This window comes from Schistocerca piceifrons, chromosome 2, assembly GCF_021461385.2.
Source record: "Schistocerca piceifrons isolate TAMUIC-IGC-003096 chromosome 2, iqSchPice1.1, whole genome shotgun sequence".
NCBI classification, from domain to species: Eukaryota; Metazoa; Arthropoda; class Insecta; order Orthoptera; family Acrididae; genus Schistocerca; species Schistocerca piceifrons.
Window position 1 is genome coordinate 389,098,569 of NC_060139.1, and position 24,089 is coordinate 389,122,657.

The 24,089-nt window shown below is 41.8% G+C and overlaps 1 protein-coding gene across 3 annotated transcripts in view; it reads left to right on the plus strand.

Annotated features, from left to right (window-relative positions):
• Window positions 1-24,089, plus strand: part of LOC124776400 (axin) — a 268,089-nt gene that overhangs the window by 125,340 nt on the left and 118,660 nt on the right. For all 3 annotated transcript variants that reach the window (XM_047251377.1, XM_047251378.1, XM_047251379.1), the window contains one exon: window positions 20,581-20,752. In XM_047251377.1, the coding sequence (XP_047107333.1) occupies window positions 20,581-20,752 (172 nt within the window). The remainder of the gene's footprint in view (window positions 1-20,580; window positions 20,753-24,089) is intronic.

Here is a 24,089-nt window from a genome sequence, read left to right on the forward strand (position 1 = left end):
TTCTCTCTTTGTCTTCCTCCTCTTTCTCTCTTTGTCTTCCTCCTCTTTCTCTCTTTGTCTTCCTCCTCTACTTCCTCTTTCTATCTTTATCTTCGTCCTTTTCCTACTCTTATTTCTCTCCCTCTCTTTGTCCCCCTCTTATTCCTATTCCTCTCCCTCTCTTTGTCCCCCTCTTATTCCTATTCCTCTCCCTCTCTTTGTCCTCCTCCTCCTCCTCCACCTGTCCCGTCCCTCTGTCTTTATCCATCATCTCCCCCCATCTCTCTGTCCTCCTCCTCTTTCTCCCACTTTATTGTGAGAAAGAAAACTAATCCACGCATTAGTTCAAACAGACTGTGAGACAGAAAACTAAACCACACATTCTCACAGCACAGCGTTTCCTTTCTTGTGCTTGGTTTTAACAGTAAACCTGTAAGTTGTTGTTTTAAAAAATCTGGTCTATGTCTTTCCAAACAATTATGAGAATATCGCGTAAAAGTTTGAAGTAAATCAGTCGAGAACTTTTCAATTTGTTGAGTAACAACGTTAAACACTATCTTGTCTTAATATGAAAGGGGGAAGTCAAAATGTAAACGACACATTTCCAGTTTTTCGCTGTAGGGTTCGATAAAAATGCTACTATCCAGGGCTGGAGTATTGTCATCTGCAACAGTTCCATACAATGTGCCACTCCTATTGTCACGTTAGTTGTTTTATTGTAGTAGACCATGAAACATGGCAGCTCCATAGTCAGTCTACTACAAGGAGAAATGATGGCAGGGTGATTTGCTTTTTGTTTGCGAAAGGCGTTAAACTTGCAGAAAAGCAAGCGCAGTATAGATACAGCTGTTTATCGTGAAGCAAGATATACGAATGGATAGAGTGCTTCAAACAGGGAAGATCGCCTAGGCAGTCGTTATTAACAATTGAGAACAATTTGCAATTCGTTGAGGGTATGGTTATGAGAAACAGTTGAATCACAGTGGACGAAATTGCCAATATTTTACAAATAAGTCAGCATATTCCATCTTGCATGACACGCAAAATTTTTGGAAAGTGTATGCTAGGTAGGGAAGAAAAGAATTGTCAGCACAGCATAAGGCGCAAAGGATGGACATCTCTCATAAACATTTGGCCTATTATCACCATGATGGAGATGTATTTTTACAGCAAGTCATTACTGTAGATGAAACATGGGTGCATCATCACAAACCGAAAAGTATGGTTGAGAGCATGGTTGGAAACACCTATCATCACCAGAAGTTAAGAAAATTAAACATCAACTGTCAGCTGATAAGATTATGCTAACACTATTCTGGGACATGGCAGGTGTTGTAGCAGTTCATTAAGGTTATGCTAGCACTATTCTGGGACATGGCAGGTGTTGTAGCAGTTTATTTCACCCCAAGAGGCAAATCTGTGAACATAAAACTATTGTGATGTGTTGTGAACTAAACTGAAACTTGCTATCAGATCCAAATGTTGTGGAAAACTGTCATCTTGCAGCAAGATAATGCTCAGCAACATTCCGCCAAATGAATGGCCAAAACAATGAAGGAATTGGGACTCGAATTGCTGGAACACTCTTCATGCAGTCCAGACATGGCTCCAAGCAATTTCCATATCTCTGGACCATTGAAGAGAGTGCTGAGGGGAAGAAGGTTTGCAACCGATGCAGAATTCATTGATGCAGTGCAAAATTGGTTACAAATGCAATTAAAAATCTTTTCTCCAATGGATTAAAAAAAGCTATTGAGATGTTGGAGAAGGTGCATTGAAGAGCAGGAAGGTTATGCAGAGAATTAATTAATGTATGTTTCAGTTTTCTATCGTTAGAATAAATATTCGTTTTCTCAAAAGCCCCTAAGTTTTTGGTCTCTCCCAATAGTATTATAGATTTCCCTTTGAAATATTCTAGAACGTAATTAAGTTACTGAGTGTGTAAGTGTACAGATATCTATCCTGTCCTAACAGATCAAATCCACTTTTACACATATTTGCTCCAGTGCATTAGTGTAACTGATGGGTAAGCTCTGTTGTAAAACAAGGTTATGGCCCGCCATTCAGTTTGGCATCAGAGGGGTGCGAGTGTATGCATTGTGCATGATCAGGTATAAAGGTTATTAGTTTGTGGAACTGAGGTTAATTGGATGAAAGGCAGGGATTGACTCTTAAAGCCAACTGTAAAGAACCTACCAGCAATGGATAACTCAATTCAAAAGGTGTTAAGTCAATGAAGGCAATTGCAGACAAGCACAATTAGGCTCATAGAATAATCTTGCTTGCATTTAAAGTATAATAAATTGAGTGCTGTCAAACCAGTGTGAACTTCATAACCTCATCTTCTTAACGATAGTGTTTTGTTGGGAGTGTGATTCGAAATATCAGAATTGTAGATACGGTACATGGTGGCAGGTACACAATTAAGAAATTCTTCTAACTGACACATTTACCTTGGTTATAAGTTCACCCTCAGTGCTGTTGTAATCATTAGGTTCAATTGCTTCCTGAAATTCCGACAGCCAAAAAACACATGAGTTTACTCGACAAAAAATAGGCCCGCAAGCATGGTTGGCTCTGGCATTGGCATGCTCGCTCTCTCTTCTTAGCCTCTCCTAATAAAATGAAAGCACCTTGTTGTTATACCAGTTTTCTCCAGGACATAGGGCATAAATAATTCTCTCACACCCTGTTGACATTTTGTTGTATTGCTGGTGGTATTTGACTGGTGACATAAAAAAAATGATGATTCAGGTTGTTGCCATCCTGCCCGAAGCTAATGAATGATCCTTAATCCCGAACTTAATAATTGGTGCAAGGCTTCACATGAATAAAATTTGGAAAATATTTTTGGAATTTCATAGTTCTGACTAAGGTGTACCGCTATATGTTTGGTATTGGAAATATTTGCCATACAAACCAGCCTTCTAGATTAGGATTTGAAAGCAGATCAGTTAACTGACAAGTAATGACTTTGTCTGGCATCATATGTAGATAATACTTTTGTGAGAGTACATGGTGCAAAGTGAAGTAAATCATTATAATTTCTTATTTGTTACTCCTGCTTCTATAATTATTATCTATATTATCTTGAGCGAAGAGTTTTATGATGTCACTAAATAAGTATATTAATGTTTTATCATAATGTGTTATTCTCATTTACTTGATGATGGTAGTAGTTTGTTATTTTATAATGTTTAATTTCTGGCAACATTCTGGCTTGATAAACTATTACAAGCCTCAATTATGAGAAGAAAAGTTGCTACTCACCATATAGCGGAGATGATGAGTCACAGATAGGGACAACAAAAAGACTCTCACATTTAAAGCTTTTGACCATTAAGGCCTTCGTCAACATTACACACACACACACACACACACACACACACACACACACACACACACACACACACCTTCTGTTTTCAGTCACTTTAGTCAGACTGCAACTGTTGTGTTGAACAATAGCAGCAGCTGACAGTGGAGTAGGGAAGGGGGAGGAATAGCAGAATACGTATAGTGGAAGAGAAGAGTGCTGCCTGGTGGAGTGTGCAGGGACTTGTGTAGAAGGAGGCATGACGAGGTTACCAGGGCAGCCTCATGAGGGGGGAGGGGGGGAAGAGGAGCAAGAGAGTAAAAGGTGGATGGGGGCATTATTGGCAGAAAGCGTGCACAATGAGGATGGGAGGAGGTTATAGAACAGAGGGGGCAGGAATGGTCAAGTGGAGGTTGTGAGGACACTAGGTTATTGTAGGCCAAGGCCAGGGTAATTTCAGGAGCACAGTGTGTGTTATAAGGATGACTCCCATCTCCACAGTTCAGAAAAGCTAGTGGTGGAGTGGAGGATCCAGATGGTCCAGATTGTGAAGAGCCATTAAAATCAAGTATCTCTATGCACATTAAACCCACCAGCCACCAATAGTACTTGCATTTTGACAACTACCATGCCTTCCATGCCAAAAATTCCTTTGCCCAGTGTGCTGAAGGTTTTCCAAAGACCTTCACAGACAGACACTGTCCCCCAGACCTAGTCCACAAATGGATTTCTTGCACCATGTCCCCACAGACCCCCAATCCTCCCACAACCCCCAAGAACAAGCTACAAAGGAGTGCCCCCCTTCACCACCCAATACCACTCTGTACTGGAACTACTGAACAGCATCCTTCATCAAAGCTTTGGTTATCAATCATTGTGCCCTAAAATGAGGGACATACTACCCAAGAGCCTTCACACTCCTCCTAAAGTGGTGTTCTGTCACACATTGAGCCTCCACAACATCCTGGTCAATCTCTATAAAAAAAATCCCAGCCCCTTGCTACAGGGAACATACTCCTGTGGAAGTCATTGGTACAAGACCTGCCCAATCCACTCGCCTCACATTACCTATTCCAGTACTGTCACAGGCTTATCCTACCTCGTCAAAGGCCATCTTGGGCCAAAATTGTTCCTGATAAGTGCTTCATAAACTGTTCTGAACTGTTTATTTACTGCTAATTATATTTGCAAGACCTCTGAAAGGTGCCCCTACTGTGGACCATGTACCTGTTCATCACAAGGCAGCCAACAGAATTTTGCTAGTCGTCTTTTGTACAGGTGTGTCATGTCTCAGTTGTTTCCTTAACCTCTTAAAACTGTAATACAGATCTACTGGAGAAGATGTAATGCCCACTTCCAAGGCAACCAACAGTCAATCAACTGTAGAGGGGGGGGGGGGGGGGTGCATTAAAGACACCTGGAACCTGGAGTGAAGGAGGGATATGCCTATACAAATGGTGATGTAAGGAATTACAACATGGGACATTTGACAATGTCCACATTTTCTACTGGTTTGGAAAGTTGCTTTTCCACTAAATATGAAAGGCATTTGTTTCTGTTTAGATTATCTGCATGACTGAAACCTACCATTTCAGGTACACTTAACTCCATCTTTGACACGTCACTATTAAAAGAGTTTATCGTATCATTCCATGGTTGAAGTGAGTACCGAGGTCTGTTGAAACCCAGATTTGTGTGGATTTGTGTCCGTCTCATCATGTTTTTCAGAAGCTTGCTGGTTTCATCACCAAAAATTTGTTTCCCACAATAACATAGCTGCTGCTTTTTTCTTCACCCCATATCTACAAGGAGTTGGCATGGTGATTATTGGATTTGGCATTGTTAATGTTAGAGGGTAGCCAGATGCCCGTGTGTCCTGTCATCACCCTTTTCTCCTGCAGGGCGGAATTGATGTACCCCAACTGTCTGTGTCTAGCCTCATCCCTGTGAAAGTGTGTGAAGGTTTTCTAAGTATTTGTCAGTCATGTAAACCAAGGTGAAATGTACTAGGCATGTTGACAAAGCTGTAGTAATTAAAATTCCAAAGAAAGCAGGTGCTGACAGGTGTGAATATTAGTGAACTGTAAGTGTAATAAGTCATGGTTGCAAAATACTAACTCAAATTCTTTACAGATGAATGGATAAACTGTTAGAAACCGGATCAACTTGGATTTCAGGGAATTGTAGGTGCACACAAGGCAATATTGACCCTACAACTTACCTTAGAGTGCTGGTTTAGGAAAGGCAAACCTACTTTATAGTATTTGTAGACTTAGAGAAAGCTTTTGATAGTGTTAGCTGGAATACTCTCTTTGAAATTCTGATGGTAGCAGGGGTAAAATACAGGGAGTGAAAAGCTTGTACAGGAACCAGGTGGCAGTTATGAGTGTCAAGGGACATGAAATGGAAACAGTGATTGAAAAAAGACTGAGACAGGGTTGTAGCATACCCCCAGTGTTATTCAGTCTGTATACTGAGCAAGCAGTAAAGGAAACCAAAGAAAGATTTGGAATAGGAATTAAAGTGTAGGGAGAAGAAATAAAAGCTTTGGGGTTTGCTGATGACATAATTCTGTCAGAGATAGCAAGGGACTTGGAAGAGCAGTTGAACAGATTGGAAAATGTCTTAGAAGGTGTATATAAAATGAACTCCAATGGAAGCAAACAATGATAATGGAATGTGTTGAACAAAATCAGGTGATAGTGAGGGTATTAGATTAGGAAATAAGATACTTGAAGTAGTATATGAACTTTGATATTTGTGTACTAAAATAACTGATGATGGCTGAAGTAGAGTGTGTTTAAAATGTAGACTGGTAATGTCAAAGAAAGTGCTTCATAGAAGAGAAATTTCTGAACATTGAATATAGATTTAAGTGTTAGGAAGCCTTTCTGAAATTATTTGTGTGGAGTGTAGACATGTATGGAAGTGAGATGTGGACAATAAACAGTTTAGATAAGAAGAGACTAGAAGCTTTTAAAATTTAGTGCTACAGAAGAACACTGAAGATTAGATAAATAGATCATGTAACTAATGAGGAGGTATTGAACAGAACTGGGAGAAAATACATTTTGGCACAGCCTGACTAGAAAAAGGGATTGGTTGATAGGACACAGTCTGAAACATCAAGGGATCACTAATTTAGTATTGGAGGGAGTGAGAGGGAGGGGAGGATAAAAATCATAGAGGCAGACCAACAAATGAATACAGTGAGCAGATTCAGAAGGATTTAATTTCCAGTTGTTACTCGGAGATGAAGAGGCTTGCACAGGATAGAGTAGAATGGGAGAGGTCCATCAAACCAGTCTTCGGACTGCAGACCACAACAACAAGAATGACATGCTGCAATTACTGTACAGCTTTCTAACAGAGATAACAGTTTTACTCAACAAAGTCACAGTTCCTGATATTTTTGTGCAACAAATCATACCAAAAGCTTTGCAATGTGGAGAGTTCATTAATGCGATGCATCATTTAAACTGTGTAGAAAGTACAATAGTACAAATATGAAAGCCACCAAATATCAAAACTTCACAAACACACAAATCAGTGTGCCACCTGCTCTGTTTGCTTCTATCAGTGAATCACAGTATGAGTTATATGACAACATAAAAATGTGTTTGTGGCATAAAACAAATCACCGATAATGCTTATTTCAGCATTTATTTGATTGTGAATGCAGTTTGCAGCAACAGTCTTTTTTTTTTAGTGTGAGATCTAGGTTATGTTGAAAGAAGATGAGTACCGCGATCAACCCTGGGTACAATGCTACAAATAGACAGCTTAGCTTGCGCCCTGCATGCATTGCTAGTTGCCTTCACCAAATCAGCCAGCTGCCGAAAGGAACCACGGATGGCCTCGGAACCCAAGTGGCAGGCATCATTTGTGCTGACATGTGCCACTGCATGCAGCCAGTTGCACCCACATCTATATCTACATGATTACTCTGCTATTCACAATAAAGTACTTGGCAGTGCGCTCCATAGCTGCTGGCAGGGCCTCTTCCACATCACAGATGAGACCTCTCATCAGGCATACCGAATGCACTCTGGAATTCTTTTCTGCCTTGTCTGCTATCTCCCTGAGGGGCTCCATCACCAACGTAACATTGGAGCTCCCAGTGACTAGTGTACCCACACTCTGTACTTGTCCGGACTGGGCAGGAAAATTGACCGCTGGCCCAACAGGAGAGTCATCCCTTTCTGGCTCAGAGTTATCATCAACACTGGGTAACACATCGTACCTATTGCTAAGACGTTAGGAGCCAGCCGCACAGCCTGCTCCCTCTTTCGCCTTCCGCCCAGTGACATGCGAACCCACCACTGTCTGCCACCCACTCTGGAGTGAGGATAGACTGGTCAGATGTTGCGTATCAGAAGACGCAGCGACATCTGGGTCACCAGGGGATTCCAGTGGCACCAAAGATGTCACAGGTCTCATCACTGGCGCCACGATGTCACCACAACTTTGAGCATTAGCTAGAAGCTTGTTGACAGTAGCCAATGCAGCTTCCAGCTGCTTACGGACAGCAGCCAACTCTCCTTGTGTCTGCTCACAACAAGCACAGCCCCTAGCTGTATCATACTGTGTGTAAAATATATATAAGGTCTCAAATGGCACTACTGAGTTTGAAAATATACCAAAGGAAAATAAAGTACACTAAAAGTTGCTGTGCAGATTTCTCACTGTGCTCTGAGACCGCAAGCTATTAAACAGAAATAATTTTCTCTACTGAAGTTGATGTATTCACAGATACCTGTTATTAGAAATCCTGTTTGCCGAAAAGTTACTGCACGAGCTAAATATTCAGACTAGAGTGCACTGATCTAAACTGTCTGCTGCCTACTAGCACAAAATTAAAACTTAGTGGCATGGCAGAGTCTCTGGCGACGGAAAATTTACACTAGGAAGCCGCCCTACACAAGGATATTCATAAGACTTCTGCAACAACAAAAACTATGATTAATTTTCTAACCACTGGTCTACACAGTGAAATACACACGTACAGTTCACTTCTTTGCAGAAGCATACTCTCAGCTTGGCAGCTGCCGCTACACTCAAACGTGTGGCATTGTTCTGGATGTCTTCTCCAAAAATTACTTTGAGCAGATAGAGAACCAACTCATGAGGGTAACGTCTTAGACCTCCTGGCAACAAACAGATCTGAAGTTATTGAATCAGTTGACGTAGAGGAAGGTATTGGTGATCATAAGGCTGTGACAGCATCTATGACGACGTGCCCTACAAGGAATGTTAAGAAAGGTAGGAAGATATATTTGCTCAGCAAGGGTGAGGGATACAAATTTTAGAATATCTCAGCAGTCAGCATCAAATATTCGGCGATGAGGACGAAGATATGGAGAAGAAATGGAAAAATTTCAAAGGCATTGTTCAATATGCCCTAGACAAGTATGCTCTGAGTAAGGTTTTAAAGAATGGGAAAGATCCACCATGGTTTAACAGGTGTGTTAGAAAAGTGCTACGTAAACAAAGAGCACTTCATCTAAGATTCAAGAGAATTAAAAACCTAGCTGACAAACAAAAGCTGAACGAAGCGAAATTGAGCGTAAGGAGAGCAGTGAGAGAAGCGTTCAATGATTTTGAAAGTAAGATGTTGTCAGTCGACCCCAGTAAAAATCCTAAGAGATTTTGGTCGTATGTAAAATCAGTAAGTTGTTAAAAAACATCTATTCATTCTGTCAGCAACCACACCACACCAAAACTGAAGATAACAGAGAGAAGGCCAAAATACTGAATTCGGTCTTCCAAAGTTTTTTCTTTGTGGAAGATCGTAACACTGTCCCTCCATTTTGATGTTCGCACATTATTGAGATAACCGATCGCGGAACTGAAACGCAGCTACAATCGCTTAGTAATAGAAAGGCTTCTCGGGACCAAATGAGATACCTGTAAGATTCAGTAAAGATTATGCAAAAGAACTTGCTCCACTTCTGGCAGTAATTTATCGTAGATCACTTGTGCAATGAAAGGTACCTGACTGGAAAAAAGCAAAGGTCATTACCATTTTCAAGAAAGGCTGTAAGACAGATCTACACAATTACAGACCTATATCATTGACATCAATCTGTTGTAGAATTATGGGACATGTTTTGTGCTCAAGAATTATGACATTCTTGCAAAATGAACATCTCCTCTATAAAAATCAACATGGATGCCACAGACAGAGATCCTGCGAAACTCGGCTCACTCTGTTCATCCATGAGATCCCCAGTGCAGTGGACGACGGTGCTGAGGTTGATGCCATGTTCCTTGATTTCAGTAAGGTATTTGACACCGCCCCGCATTGCCGTTCAATGAAAAAAATATGAGCAATGCCAGAAGATTGTAAGAATTTGCAGAATGACATGCAGAGAATTGATGAATGGTGCAGACTCTGGCAGTTGACCATGAACGTAAATAAATGTAACATATTGCGCATACATAGGAAAAGAAATTCACTACTGTACAGCTACACTACTGATGAGAAACAACTGGAGACGTCTACCATAAAATATGTAGGCATAACTATCTGGAGGAGCGACTTTAAGTGGAATGACCATATAAAACAGATAGTGGGAAAAGCAGGCACCAGACTCAGATTCATCGGAAGAATCTTACGGAAATGTAACTGATCGACGAAAGAAGTGGCTTGTAAGGCACTTGTTTACCCATTTCGTGAGTATTATTCATCTATCTGGGATCCCTATCAGGTAGGACTAATAGAGGAGATAGAGAAGATCCAACTAAGAGCGGCATGTTTCGTCACGGGATCGTTTAGCCAGCGAGAGTGTGTTACGGAGATGCTAACCAAACTCCACTGGTAGACTTTATAAGAGAGGTGTTGTGCATCACGGAGAGATTTACTATTGATATTTCGGGGCAGCACTTTTCAGGAGGAGTCGGACAACATATTACTTCCCCCTACATACATTTCGCACTTGACCCCGAGGAGAAAATTCGAGAAATTAGAGCCAATTCAGAGGCTTACTGACAATCATTCTTCCCTCACACTATTTGTGAGTGGAACAGGGTTGGAGGGATCAGGTAGTCGTACTGAAAGTACCCTCCGCCACACCCCATTAGGTGGCTTGCAGAGTATGATGTAGATGTAGGTGAGTTGATTGTGAATTGGTGAAACCAATGAATGTGATCCCATAAGAAGTGATCAGTCGAATTACACACTTCAACACGTTTTAAACTCTTACTTTTGTCTTTATGTGACAATTGTGATGTCTGTGGTGATGTCATGTATCCTGCATTGTGATTGGCTGATGGAAGAAAACCTAGGACATGGCATGTTGATTTACGTGTTTACAAACCTGAAGTGTGGTATTTGGCAGTTTTCATATTTATACTTGCATACGATGGAAGAACCCAGTTTAATTGACAAATCAGATTAAAGATGTCTACAAAATGCATATTATTCTTCTTTTGTGCAAAGGTGGCAGGAAACATGACATCAGAGATTAAAACTATCACTGTATTGGTGTTTGTTGGAATTATGGTATCTTCATTTCTTGTCGCATCATCGTTCACTATGCAGGATATAACATGTCATTTTACCTTAGTGCAAGAACCTCAGCCTTGAAGGAAAAAACAGTCAAAGTCCAGTTTCAGCATTCAACAACTATTACATAAAAATATTAATAAACCACCATCCTCAGATTTATTACATTTTTATATGGAAAATTGCCCAATTTCACAAAATTTCATAAAAGTCACCAATTTCATATTATTTTGCTACAAAAATTTTTTATGTTGCAATTTTCGCAAAATTTTCCTGTCCCAAGCCATGGGCTGTGAAAGTGCTGTTGGAGTCAGCAACATTATGCTGATAGTCATATTCCTCAGCTGGGTATTCCAGTTCGCTCTTGTCCTCAATTCGATGATAGGTAGTTGTTTCATGGTCATATCCACACTGAACATTGTGTGATAGTGGGGCAGTCTACATTGAAGGTAGTATAGTGATATTGTAATGAGGCTGGTAATTGCTACATTCACAGGTGAATTTGCTTCTTATGGCTTAGGAAGTACCTGTTGCATAACTGCAATAGATGATGAAGCATGGATTTATACCACAAGCTTTGTTTCTCTCTCTTCCACTGTGTTTTAACCAATGATACAAGGTGGACAGCTAGATGGCGCACAGGAATGTACTAGGATATTTTATTATATTGGTGGGATATGTAGCAAAACACCAGTCTGGCAATGGTAGGAAATACAATTAGGAGGATATTCCTGCATATGGCATAATTTGAGGAAGTCAGTGTCTTGGTATTGGCAACATCCTGCCCTATCCATTTGGGACAATCCGAATATCTAATCTTCTCTTTTTCATCTTTACGTAGAAGCTCTCCTGTCTGTGTTTGGTTACAAATAAATTTGACTGTGGATGGGCCCATCTTGAGCAAAACAGATATTTTTTTCTTTACTTTTTTTTTAAATTTATTTACCCATTTACTGGTCACATGCTTCTTGTCGCTCTACACAGTGTTCACTTGCCTAAACCAGATGACTCTGATTCACCCTTGTTTTTTAATAAATGTTTAAAGCTCATTTGCTGTTTGTTGCATATTGATCTGATACATTTTGATGTTGGGTACTGATCTGCTTTGGGAGATGTATCCTATATAATTCCTGTTTCACTATATATTGAATGCCATGTGCTAAATTATTTTAGCCTCACCTATAGACATGAAGCATTTTGATAGATTTTCTGCATCCTAAGGTACTCCCTATTAAGCCATTTAGTTTAACACTATATACCTAGTACTGTTAACCCAAGTTAATTTTTTCTTTCCTCTATATTCATGTAGCTTCTCAGTAATTTACTGGGAACCTCAACATTGATAATTTACTCAGATATCATTTGTTCCTGAGTCCCCATCTGTTTGGACATGATATAAATAGCATTGTATATTGTACTCAGAAATTTTATATAAAATAATATTGGCACCTTTGCTTTAATCATATTTTAAATATTTTTGTCATAGGTTACATTATTTACTTTATTGTCATTCAATGCCGAAATAACAGGTGTTACATTGTGATGTGTAAATATCATTAATTGTATTAAAAAAATGACAATGTTTGTGATAGTTGATAATTATGATTAAGTGGTCATACCATTATGCTTTCTTGTAGAAATTTTACTTATGACTTTACTGTAACCACTGTAATTTTGGTTATTTTTTTTATTGTACAATTATCCTTGTGTGTCGTAGTTTATGTTGATTAGTCATCTTCGAGGTTACAAGTACTTTCGCTACTCATGCTATATCCAGTCTACACATGTCCAATTTCCTGTTGTGTGTAGATGATGAAGGCTGCAGTATAATTACTTTTATTGTTCACTTCTTCAATTAGTCTTGCTAGCATGGACAGGATGAGTGCATGTTGTGTGCAAACACAGGAGAGGTTGGATGCAGTTGGCAAACAGCCGAATGTGCTTTTGATTAAAGTCAGTCGTAGTCAGGTGCAGCCTCAAGTGTAGCGCTAGCAGAGAATGTGGTGCTTTGCATTGAAGACACCACAGGTGTCGCTTGTTTTGCAGGGGATCTGTTGCCGAGGCACCTCCCAGTGTACCTGACACGGTGGATCTGCTCTCACTGCAGGGCGAGTGGCAGGTGGTAACGCATTAGCATCGCTAGAGGTGGAGGGCCAATGGAAGGCTGCCTGTTTGGCCTCACCTATTCATCCTGTGAGTGTACAGGTGGCACGTTCCTTAGCATGGACCTAGCAAGCACACGTGGTTAGAGGGTTGCTAGTTATCGGGAGCTCAAACATTAGGCACGGAATCTTTTAGGCCAGTATTACACTGTCATATTTCTTCGACAAAGGAATATGGTGAAATATTCATCAAATTTCATTGACAAAGATCTCTGACATGGTGCTAGAAAAGGATATTATGCAGTCGTCATCGTTTTCATCAGATTTCAAAATGGCAGATGACTATTTGGTACAATGCGCTGCAGTTGCTCGTACCACAATTGCATTGTGTGTGTATTTGGAAGAAAACTGGTAAAAAAAAGGGAACACACTTACGTGAAGCCATGGTTATTATGTCAAGATAACAAAATAACCCAGCAAAATTTATTTTGAAAGCTGCAAGTAGAGGACGTCACATGTTATATAAATTACTTAAGAATGGATGATAGTGCATTTCAGTGTTTGCTTAGTAAAGTGGCTCCTCATATTACAAAACAGAAGACTCACTTGAGAAATGTTGTATGTGTAGAAGACAGGCTCACCGTGACATTACGATTTCTTAATACATGAAAGAGCTACTCTAGTAGTGCTTGCGTACCATGTTGCACATTAACCAAAATAATTCTTGAAACATGTGAAGCGATTTGTAAAGCACTAAGGGGAAAATCTAAAGGTAAATAAATGTTTAGTACGCTGTATGGGCAATAAGGACTATTTTTATTTTTGAATAATTTACTTAATAGAATTAGTGTTCCAAAACTACAAAATTAATAAATGTATGAAACATAAGAAGCTCTTTTTAACTTGTGGCATCTAGAGATCAAAAATTTAAAAAAATTATTGATTTTAGTGTGACCATCTCGTCTATTCTCTCTTGCTGAAAAGCTGTCTGGATGTTTCCAGATGTAGAGGTGGATGGCTTTAGCTGTGGTTGTGGATGTAAAGTCGCCTGCAGTATGATCAACTTGCACATTAGCACCCCCCCCCCCCCACCCCCCCCCCCCCCCCACCCTCACCCCTTGAGGGTCCAGGGGTTAGAATAGGCCTTGAGGTATTCCTGGCTGTCATAAGAGATGGCTAAAAGGAGTCTCACATGTTTTGGCCCTTATGTGATGGTCCCCTGTAGGGTTTGACCTCAATTTTTCAAAATTTTCCCAAAGAGCGAGCCAGTTGAGGAAGGGTGCCGTACATGGAGCATAGTGTCCATCATGCGCTGAGACCTCTCGCACCCCTCGTCAACGTGGATCTGCACTTCTGCTCATTCTCCAGCTGTTGGGTGAGGTCACCCTCCTGGGTGTGTCTTCCTCCATCCTCTGTGCAGTATCGCTTTCTGCGCTGTCTACGATAATGGACTTCTTAGCTTGTTCATGCCTGATATCCAGCATGGTAGCTTGTCCATTGTGGTGGGGCCGCCATGTACCCTGTTGGTTGTAGCCCCCTCCACACAGGGATCACTCTGCTGATGCCTGCGCCGTTAACTACCCATGTATCCCAAGGAGTAGATGCCCGTCACCCTGAGGCATCGGGATTCCCAACAATGGCCATCCTGCCAGGTGGCCTTTGCTGCAGCAGGGTGGCACCTGTAGGCAGGTCCCCTCGTCGGAGGGGGTGGCATCAGGGTGGATGTTACGCCATGAAGCGTAGTACATCATCTCTTGGTGGCGGTCAAACACCAGCAGTCTCTAAGCGGTCAAGGTCTAAGTTGGGACCAATTCTGCAGAGTATTCTTTGTAAAACCGAACTGGGATTCCATCTGGATCTGTTGCCCTATTTGTTTCCAACTCTTTCAGTTGTGTCTCTATGCCAGGGATGTCTATTACTACATCATCCATAAAGGATGTCTGTTTTAGGGTCCAATGACAGTATGTTTGTATGATTCTCCTGTGAGAGAATGATTTCTTAAACGTGAAATTTAAAACTTCAGCTTTTGTTTTGCTATCTTCAACTGCCACGCAAGACTGGCTGAATGACTGGATGGTAACCTTAGACCTACTTAGTGATTTCACATCATAGTAGAATTTTCTTGAGTAATCTGCCACATCTTTTGCTAAGATGTGACAGTGGTAGTTGTATGCTTCGCACTTACATCTTTTCACATCTACCAGAATCTCTACTAACTGTTGTCTGTTGTCATTTGCGCATTCTCTTTTGAACCATGAATGCAACAGCCTCTGCTTCCACAGAATTATCTGAATTTCTTTATTAAGCCATGGTTGGTCTTTTCCATTCTTATTACACTTACTGGGCACATACTTCTCCAGACTATGACTGACAATCTGCTTAAACTTTGCCCATTATTCCTCTACCACCATCTTACTGGAACTGAGTGATGTCAATTCAATAAGTGAGACAATAACAACTGCTTATAAAAGATATTTCCACTGCATTTGGGCTGCCGAACTAGTTTTCAGACAACATGTTCAAAAGTACTTAGTATGACTATCTGTATGTAACCTCCTACAGCTACACCGAGGTGGGTCCTCGCGATGGAGGAGGTAACCATACGTTAGCCACGTATGGTCAATGCGGAGCCGGAAGAGGACAACTGTTTCCCTGCAAGAGGACCACATGGAAGACTTAACACATTTGTAGTCTCCTAAATGACATGCAGTTTGTTCTGCGTACTGTTATGCCATTCCATCTCCCAAAGCCAAATAACACTGCAAGGTAAGCAGAACTCAGATCAGTTTTGGAGATGTCCATCTCCAGATGTGGTTTCTGCGTAGCCTGTTAGGCCAGCCTGTCGGCAAGTTCATTGCCTAGGATTCCGACGTGTCCTCGGGTCCACACAAACACCACTGAATGACGGAACCATTCCAGGGCATAGATGGACCCCTGGAAGGACGCTACCAAAGGATGGTGAGGATAGCACTGGTCGATAGCTTATAGGCTGCACAAGGAGTCAGTACACAGGAGAAATGGCTTGCCAGGGCATGAGCGGATGTGCTCAAGAGCACAAGATATGGTCGCCAGCTCTGCACTGAAAACACTTCAACCATCTGGCAAGGAGTGCTGCTCAGTATTTCCTCCATGAACATATGCAAAGTTTACGTGACCATCGTACATCGAGCTGTCAGTGTCAACCACTTCACGGCCACGGCACATGAGAATGAAGAGGAAGTTATATTGGAGAGCCGCAGGGTTAATGGAGTCCTTAGGGCCATGTGAAAGGTCCAGAAGTATCTGCGGCCTAAGTGTACACCATGGAAGTGTACGTGAATGGACCTCGAGCAGAGGTGGTAACGGGAAGGACTCCAGTTCAGACAGAAGGGACCGGATGCCAACTGCAATCTTAAGCCCTAACCTGGGCCGCTGATGCGGGAGATGACCCACTGTGGTTGGGAAAAGGAGACAGTAATTTGGATGCGCAGGAGAACTACGAACGTGTGCAACGTAACTGGCAAGCAGTTGTGCATGCCTAACCTTCAATGGAGGGACTCCAGCCTCCACCAGGACACTGGCCACTGGACTCATTCTAAAAGCTCGTGTCGTTAGGCGAACGCCACAGTGGTGCACTGGGTCGAGTAAATGCAACACTGAGGGCGCTGCCGAACTGTAAACCAAACTCCCATAAACAAGGCAGAATTGAACAAGGGCTCTGGAGAGCTGCAGCAGCAAAGAGCAATCTGCACCCCAGTTGGTGTTGCTCAGGCAGCGGAGGGCATCGAGGAGCTGCCAGCACTTCCGCTTAAGCTGACAAAGGTAAGGTAGCCAAGTCAATCGGGTGTCTAAAACCAGTCCTCAGAATCGATATGTTTCCGCTTCAGTGAAGGGATCGTCATTAAGGTAAAGTTCTGGTTCTAGATGAATGGTGCAACATTGCCACAAATGCACAATACACGACTTCGCGGCGGAAAACTGGAAGCCGTGGGTTAGAGCCCATGACTGCGCCTTGTGGATGGCTCCCTGTAGGCACTGCTCAGCTACACCAGTACTGGAGCAGCAGTTCGAAATGCAGAAGTCATCCGCATACAGAGAACGTGAGACTGACAGCCCTACAGCTGCTGCTACACCATTAATGGCCACTAAAAATAGAGATACACTCAATACAGAGCCCTGTGGAACGCCATTCTCCTCAACATGGGGAGAACTATAGGAGGCACTGACTTGGACACAGAAAGTACAGAGTGACAGGAAGTTTTGGATAAAAATCTGGAGTGGGTACTAGAGACCCCATTCATACAATGTAATAAGGACATGTTGTCATCAGGTTGTGTCGTATGCTTTACGTAAGTCAAAAAAGACAGCAACCAGATGTTGTCGTCTGGAAAAGGCTGATCAGATGGCGGACTCGAGGGACAGAAGATCATTAGTGGTGGAGCGACCCTTGTGGAAGCTGCCCTGACATGGAGCCAGTGGGCCACGTGACTCCAGGACCAAACCCAACCACCGACACACCATACATTCTAGCAGCTTACAAAAAAAGTTGGTGAGGCTGATGGGCCTGTAGCTACCCACATCAAGCGGGTTTTGACCGGATTTGAGCACCAGAATTATGGTGCTCTCCAGCCATTACGATGGAAAGATGTCATTGCACTACATCCGGTTGAAGATGATGAGGAGATGTCGTTTGTAGTCAGACGAGAGATGTTTAATCGTCTGACTGTGGATCTGATCCGGCTCAGGAGCTGTGTCAGGGCAATGAGCAGGGGCGCTGAGGAGCTCCCACTCTGTAAATGGGGCGTTATAGGATTCACTGTAGCATGTAGTGAACGAGAGGACTTTCCATTGAATCCGCTGTTCGAGGGTGCAAAATGCTGGGGGATAGTTCTCCGACGCAGAGGCTCGAGCAAAGAGCTCAGCAAAGTGCTCGACAATCACGTTTGCACTAGCAGATAACACACCATTGATGTTAATGCCAGGGACACATGTTGGAGTCTGGTACCCAAAAAGATGTCTGATCTTCATCCAGACTTGGTAAGGTGATGTATGGCACCCAATGGTTGACACATACCTCTCCCAACACTCCTGTTTCTGTCGTTTTATAAGCTGGTGAACACAGACACGGAGGCACTTAAAGGCTATTAAGTGCTCTAGGGAAGGGTGCCGCTTATGTCGCTGTAGAGCACGCTGATGGTCTTTAATTGCCTCAGCGACTTCCGGCAACCACCAAGGATCTGTCTTTCACTAGGGGCACCCTAAGGAACGAGGGATCACGTTTTCTGCCGCAGAAATAATAATTGTAGTGACCTGCTCAACGACAACATCGATGGCACCATGTGTGGGAGATTCAGTGATGAGAACAGAAGTGAAGGCTTCCCAGTCTGCCTTATTTAAAGCCCATCTGGGTAGGCGTCCGTGGGCATGACGCTGGGTGACAGGAAGACAGGGAAGTGGTCACCACCATACAGGTCGTCATGTGCTCTCCAGTGGATAGATGGGAGAAGGCCAGGACTGCAAACCGAGAGATCAATGGCCGAATATGTGCCACGTGCCACACTGAAATGTGTGTTTAGGAGGCAGAGGCCGAGTTATGACAGGAAATTTTTGACCTCCCTTCCTCGGCCAGCAAGCATGGCGCCACCCCACAAGGGGTTATGCACGTTAAAATCTCCCAAGAGTAGTAAAGGTTTAGGGAGTTGATCAATCAGTGCAGCCAATATGTTCAGAGGTACTGCACAATCTGGAGGAAGATGTACATTGCACACAGTTACTTCATGTGCCGTCCTTATCCTGACAGCCACAGCTTCAAGAGGGCTTTGAAAGGGCACAGGTTCACACCGTACTGAGTTCAGGACATATATGCAAATTCCACCTGACACACTATTATAGTCGCTATGGTTCCTCTGATATCCCTTATAGCCGCGGAGGGCAGGGTCCGCATTGCCAGGACCTAGGTTTCCTGCAGAGCAATGCAGAAAGCAGGTGTAAAGCTTAACAGATGCCATAGCTCAGCCATGTGGTGGAAAAACCGCTGCAATTCCACTGGAGGATTAAGTGATCGTGAGACTGGGAAGGCATGAAACACTCAACGAGGCGGTCTACGCCTCAAGGTCACCTGCTGCCACCCGATGGGTAACTGTGCAATTGACATCCATTGTGTCTGAGGGCCCAGTGAGATCTAGGTTCTCTGCAGACGCCAGAGTCACCACCCATCCTCAGACACAGGTCTTGTAGGTAGTAGTGGTGGTGTGGTGCCTTGGTTCTTGGGGGTCATTTTTCTTTTTAGGTTTCTCTCGCTGCTCCTTAGGTTTGTACGGTTGCGAGGGCTTCACTGATTCAGTCTCAGGGACTGAGGATGACCGTGAAGCCCTTCGACCAGCTATCTGTGGTTGCTCCAGTCACTGATGGGTGTTAGCTTTGCCACTGGTAGGAACCTGCGAAGGGGGTGACCCAAGGGACCCCTTCCTGGCAGGAGCAACTGGGAGGGAATCCCCCCCCCCCCCAAATACCACCATCAAGGGGGCAGGTGGAGTGTGATGGCTCTGAGAGCCCACTGTACGCGATGGCATAGGTCGACGTCATATGCACAGGATGTTGTAGCCTTTTATATTTTCTCTTAGCCTCAGTATATGTCAGTCGGTTCAGGGTCTTGTATTCCATTATTTTTCTTTCTTGAGAATCCTGCAGTATGGCGAGCAAGATGAATGATGCTCTCCGCATTTGACACAGATGGGAGGCGGGGCTCAGGGAGTACTGGGATATGAAAGACGTCCACAATCCCGACAGGTGACGTTGGTAATACAACAGGAAGGCATATGGCTGAACTTCCAGAACTTAAAGCACCGCATCGGAGGATGGGCATATGGCTTTACGTCACAGTGGTAGACCATCACCTTGACCTTCTCAGGTAATGTGTCACCCTCAAAGGCCAAGATGAAGGCACCTGTGGCAACCTGATTATCCCTCAGACCCTGGTAGACGCGCCAGATGAAATGGACACCTCACCACTCTAAATTGGCACGCGCTCATCGTCAGACTGCAAAAGAAGGTCCCTGTGAAATATGATACCCTGGATCATATTTAAGATCTTATGGGGCATGATGGAAACAGAAACATCCCCCAGCTTGTCACAGGCAAATAGTGCCCGTGACTGGGAAGAGGATGCTTTTTTGATCAAGACCGATACTGACCACATTTTGGACAAGCCCTCCACCTTCCCAGACTTGTCCTTTAATGCTCGACAAAAAAACTGAGGTCTCATTGACAAGAAATATTCCCCATCAAATCTCATACAAACGAGGTACCGAGGTGAATAAGCTTCACTGCCAAGAAGTGAATGATCGTCTCATTCTGTGCGTTTGGCTTTTTGTCCTCCTTCCACATCTATACTGTCAGTTTAGACAATGCCTCCATACATGCCCTCCCTCCATATTTAATTAATGTTATCTGTTTCTGAAGTTTTGTTGTTTTTTATTGTCTTCATAATTCTGATAATATCTTAGATGGCTTTACTACCTCCAGCTGGAAACCTTAAAAACAATTCATTTATACACCTTTATCTTCTCTGGTAGGTATTAAGCAGAGTTTAGGGATATTGCTGCTACAGGTGTAGAATTTAGTATTCACTGCAAGTCTTTGATGTGCTAAATAAGAAATGTTGTATCTTTGATACTGATGGTGTAAATGTCTTTCTCTAGGGTGATTTTGCTGTCAGATGTGATGACATGTTCACTGGGGATGTTCCATTAGCAAGAGCAGGTGGTGAACCTTTAAGAGAGAAGTTACCCTCATTTGCAACCTCTAGGGCAATAGCTGACACCTTACAAGATAAACTTCAGCTTGATGACGATAGTGATCAGGCAATTCTTGGTAAGCATTTGTTACACCTATGTGCTTTTTTAGAGTAATATATAACATCGTTGATTATACAATATATTATTCTCTCTCACTGACATGTATAAAGTTAATTAGGAAGCATATGCTTCTTTGGAATGTGTAATTTATTGAATCCCAGTTTCTTGCACCTTGCCTGCTAATCTCAGCAAGTAAATAGCATTATTAGTGATAACAGTATTTTTATTATGTTGAACTTGCTAAAATGTGGTATTTGTTTTTCTTGTTTTACTGTGTTCATTTTACTTTGGGTACATTTTATCCCTTGTGAGGAGTTGGGCAGTAAATTAATATAGTGTATTTCACTATGTCAAGTTAAATGTATTTAGATTGTTTTCAAAATGGGGCATGGATAACTTGAGTAAATAATAAAGCGTTGCTAATTTTTGTCGTTGATAAGACAATCTGATTCTTGTTTCACCATCGGCTTACAATTACTGGAGAGGACTTTGCTGTCTGTGCCACATTACTTCAACTGGTACTCTGTCAACTTTTATTTTAACTAAGGAAAAGAATAATAATGTTCAGTGTAGGAAAGTGTGAGAAGAAATTGATTGCATCCTGATTACCAACACTTAAGAAATGGTGGACCAGGAAGAATATTTTAGATGTGCCTAAAAAGTTTTGATTTCTTAACAAAAACATTAGTATGCTCCAGTTATTAGGTCTTAGTTTACAGCCAATACAGATGCACATAATATCTATCTTCTTAGAAGTTTAGCGTACTTATGTAATTTTAAGCTGTTTACTCATTTTGTTTTCTCGGTTTGTAGTTTTGAAACTGAAAAGAATAAATAGTATATTGAAGTGAAGCACTTGAATTTGTTCAATTGAAAACTTGTTTCAGAAAGAGATTTGATATTTTGTTGAAATTTCCTCACTCTGTAGGCGAGAACATGATATTGTTGTAAGTACAGATTATTATGGAGCAGTTAGTACGTAAATTCAGATAAATTTGTGTGCTACAAAAAGAAAGTGACAAATCTCTGTTGCCATAAAGCACGTTGTGGATATAGGCAGTTTATTCCTTCAAAGCATCACTGTTTTGGGGTCAGTCTTTATTAGTAACATGAAAGTCAGTCTGTATTTGAAGAGATTTCTTCAGAAATCACTCATCCACCTAAAAAAATTAACACTATTTATTATAAACAGTTTTGATGTATCTGATGCCACATACAAACATTAGCTCCTGTGAGACCAAATTTTATTCCTGTTGGACACATTTGTTGGCCCTGCTTTATGAACCATCATTGACTGGAAATTAGTTTTGTATTGTCTCCATGAATCAACTGTGAACTGAAAACTTGTAAATCAATGGTTCTCAACATTCACAACTGCGATTTGCTTGCATTATCAGTCGCTACATTTGACAGTCCAAGCAAACTAAATAACAACACATTGTCCTCTCAGTTTCCAAATAGTTAATCGGCAGAAATCAGACCACTTAGAGCTAACAGTACATTTCATAATTAGTTACCAATTTCAGTAATCAACAGTAGTGTTAAGCAGTAGCTGCTTTAGCACCTTTGCTGAACGTCATGTTTCATTTACTGTTCCGCATTTCAAATGTTCTCTGCAAACGTATGAGGGTTGGAACTTCAATAGTGGCAACTATTTATTTACAGCTCGTACAAAATAGATACATGTTTCAAAGTTTTACTGACCTTCAAAGTAGTCACAAGCATTGTGTATAATCCGTTGCCAGTGATGTCGAAGTTGTAGGATACTCTTAGCAGTGCCAGTTGTGTTGACAGTTGCTACAGCGCAGTCTATTGCCCGATGAATTTGTAGCAAGCAAATGCCATGAAGTGCAGTGCAAGCTGTTACTGATTTGTTTGACTGGTGGTGCTGCTAAGTGCTATACCACCTACTGCACACCCCTGACTTAAGCCCTGGTGAGTTCAACTTGATTTCTAAACTGAAAGAAACACTTCATAGCATTCGCTTGCTACAAATTCATCGGGCAATAGACTGCGCCATTGCGACTGTCAACACAACTGGCACTGCTAATAGTATTCTACAACTTCCATATCACTGGCAATGGGTTATACACAATGCTGGTGACTACTTTGAAGGTCAGTAAAACTTTGAAACATGTATCTATTTTGTATGAGCTGTAAGTAAGTAGTTGCCACTGTTAAAGTTCCAACCCATGTATTTATGTAAGAATTAATTTGTCTCCTTTAGAAATGAGTAGAATTGGTGATTACTTTCTTCTTTTGTAAGGTCAGCAAAGAGAAACAAAAATTTCAGAGGAGAAATGGAAGAGCATTGCAAATGCTGTAAATAGAGAGAGAGAGAGAGAGAGAGAGTTGCAAACAAAGTTCTAGGAAAGAAAAGAAAATTTCAGAGAAAGGAAGGTGTGAAGATCTAGACTGAAATAATACAAGAGGCTGTTGAAAAGCATATCTGAGGAAGAGACATACACAGAAGAACCTCTTGAGGAGATTCTCAGAACAGTCAAAGCCTTAAAAAACAGAAGAGGAGCAGGAATGGAAGGGGTTATGCATTGTGATGGAAATATGATGGAACCTTCTGCATGTTAACTCTCACCTCTGCCGAATATGTGTTGGATACAGTGAAGAATACCTGTGAAGTGGCTTAACATGAGCATCGTTCTTATTTACAAGAAAGGTGACAGGAGTGAATGTGAAAATTATAGGGATATCAGTTTACAGGTCAGTGCCCACAAAATATACTCCAGAATAATCAATATAGGATTATGGGCATAGCATACATAAACATCAGCAAAGAGCAGATGAGCTTTACACGGGGCTGCTCTACAGTAGATGCCATTTTGGTAGTGAATCAAGTGATTGAGAAAAGAAGAGAATTCCATGTGGAAACTCACATTGGCTTCATTTATTTTCAAAAGGCATGCGAGAGCTTTGTTAGAGATGTGCTCTCATCTTATAGTTGGATAAATACAGTATGTGTATGAACCCTGACATCACCACAATGTGGCAAAACAGAAAGGAAGCCCAGTATTTCATCAAATAGGAAAATTTGAACTAAGGGGAATAAATAAGTTATAGAAATAAGGAGGTGTATGATGATGATCATGATGTGACAAAAGAAATCTTGTAATGATCAGCACATTCTGTGACACACACACACTAAATGTGACTCATCTTATAGCTATAAAAAATTTAGGAGTAAAAGGAACCAGTCACTAAGTAGCAGAAGTGTTGAGTCATCGGCAAGCACACAAAAAGAAAATTAAAACTGCTAGCTTTCGGATGATATCCATTGATGAGCTAGCAAGTGTGAATGCATTCTGTAGGATTTAGGTGGTTGGTGGAAAGTTTAGCAA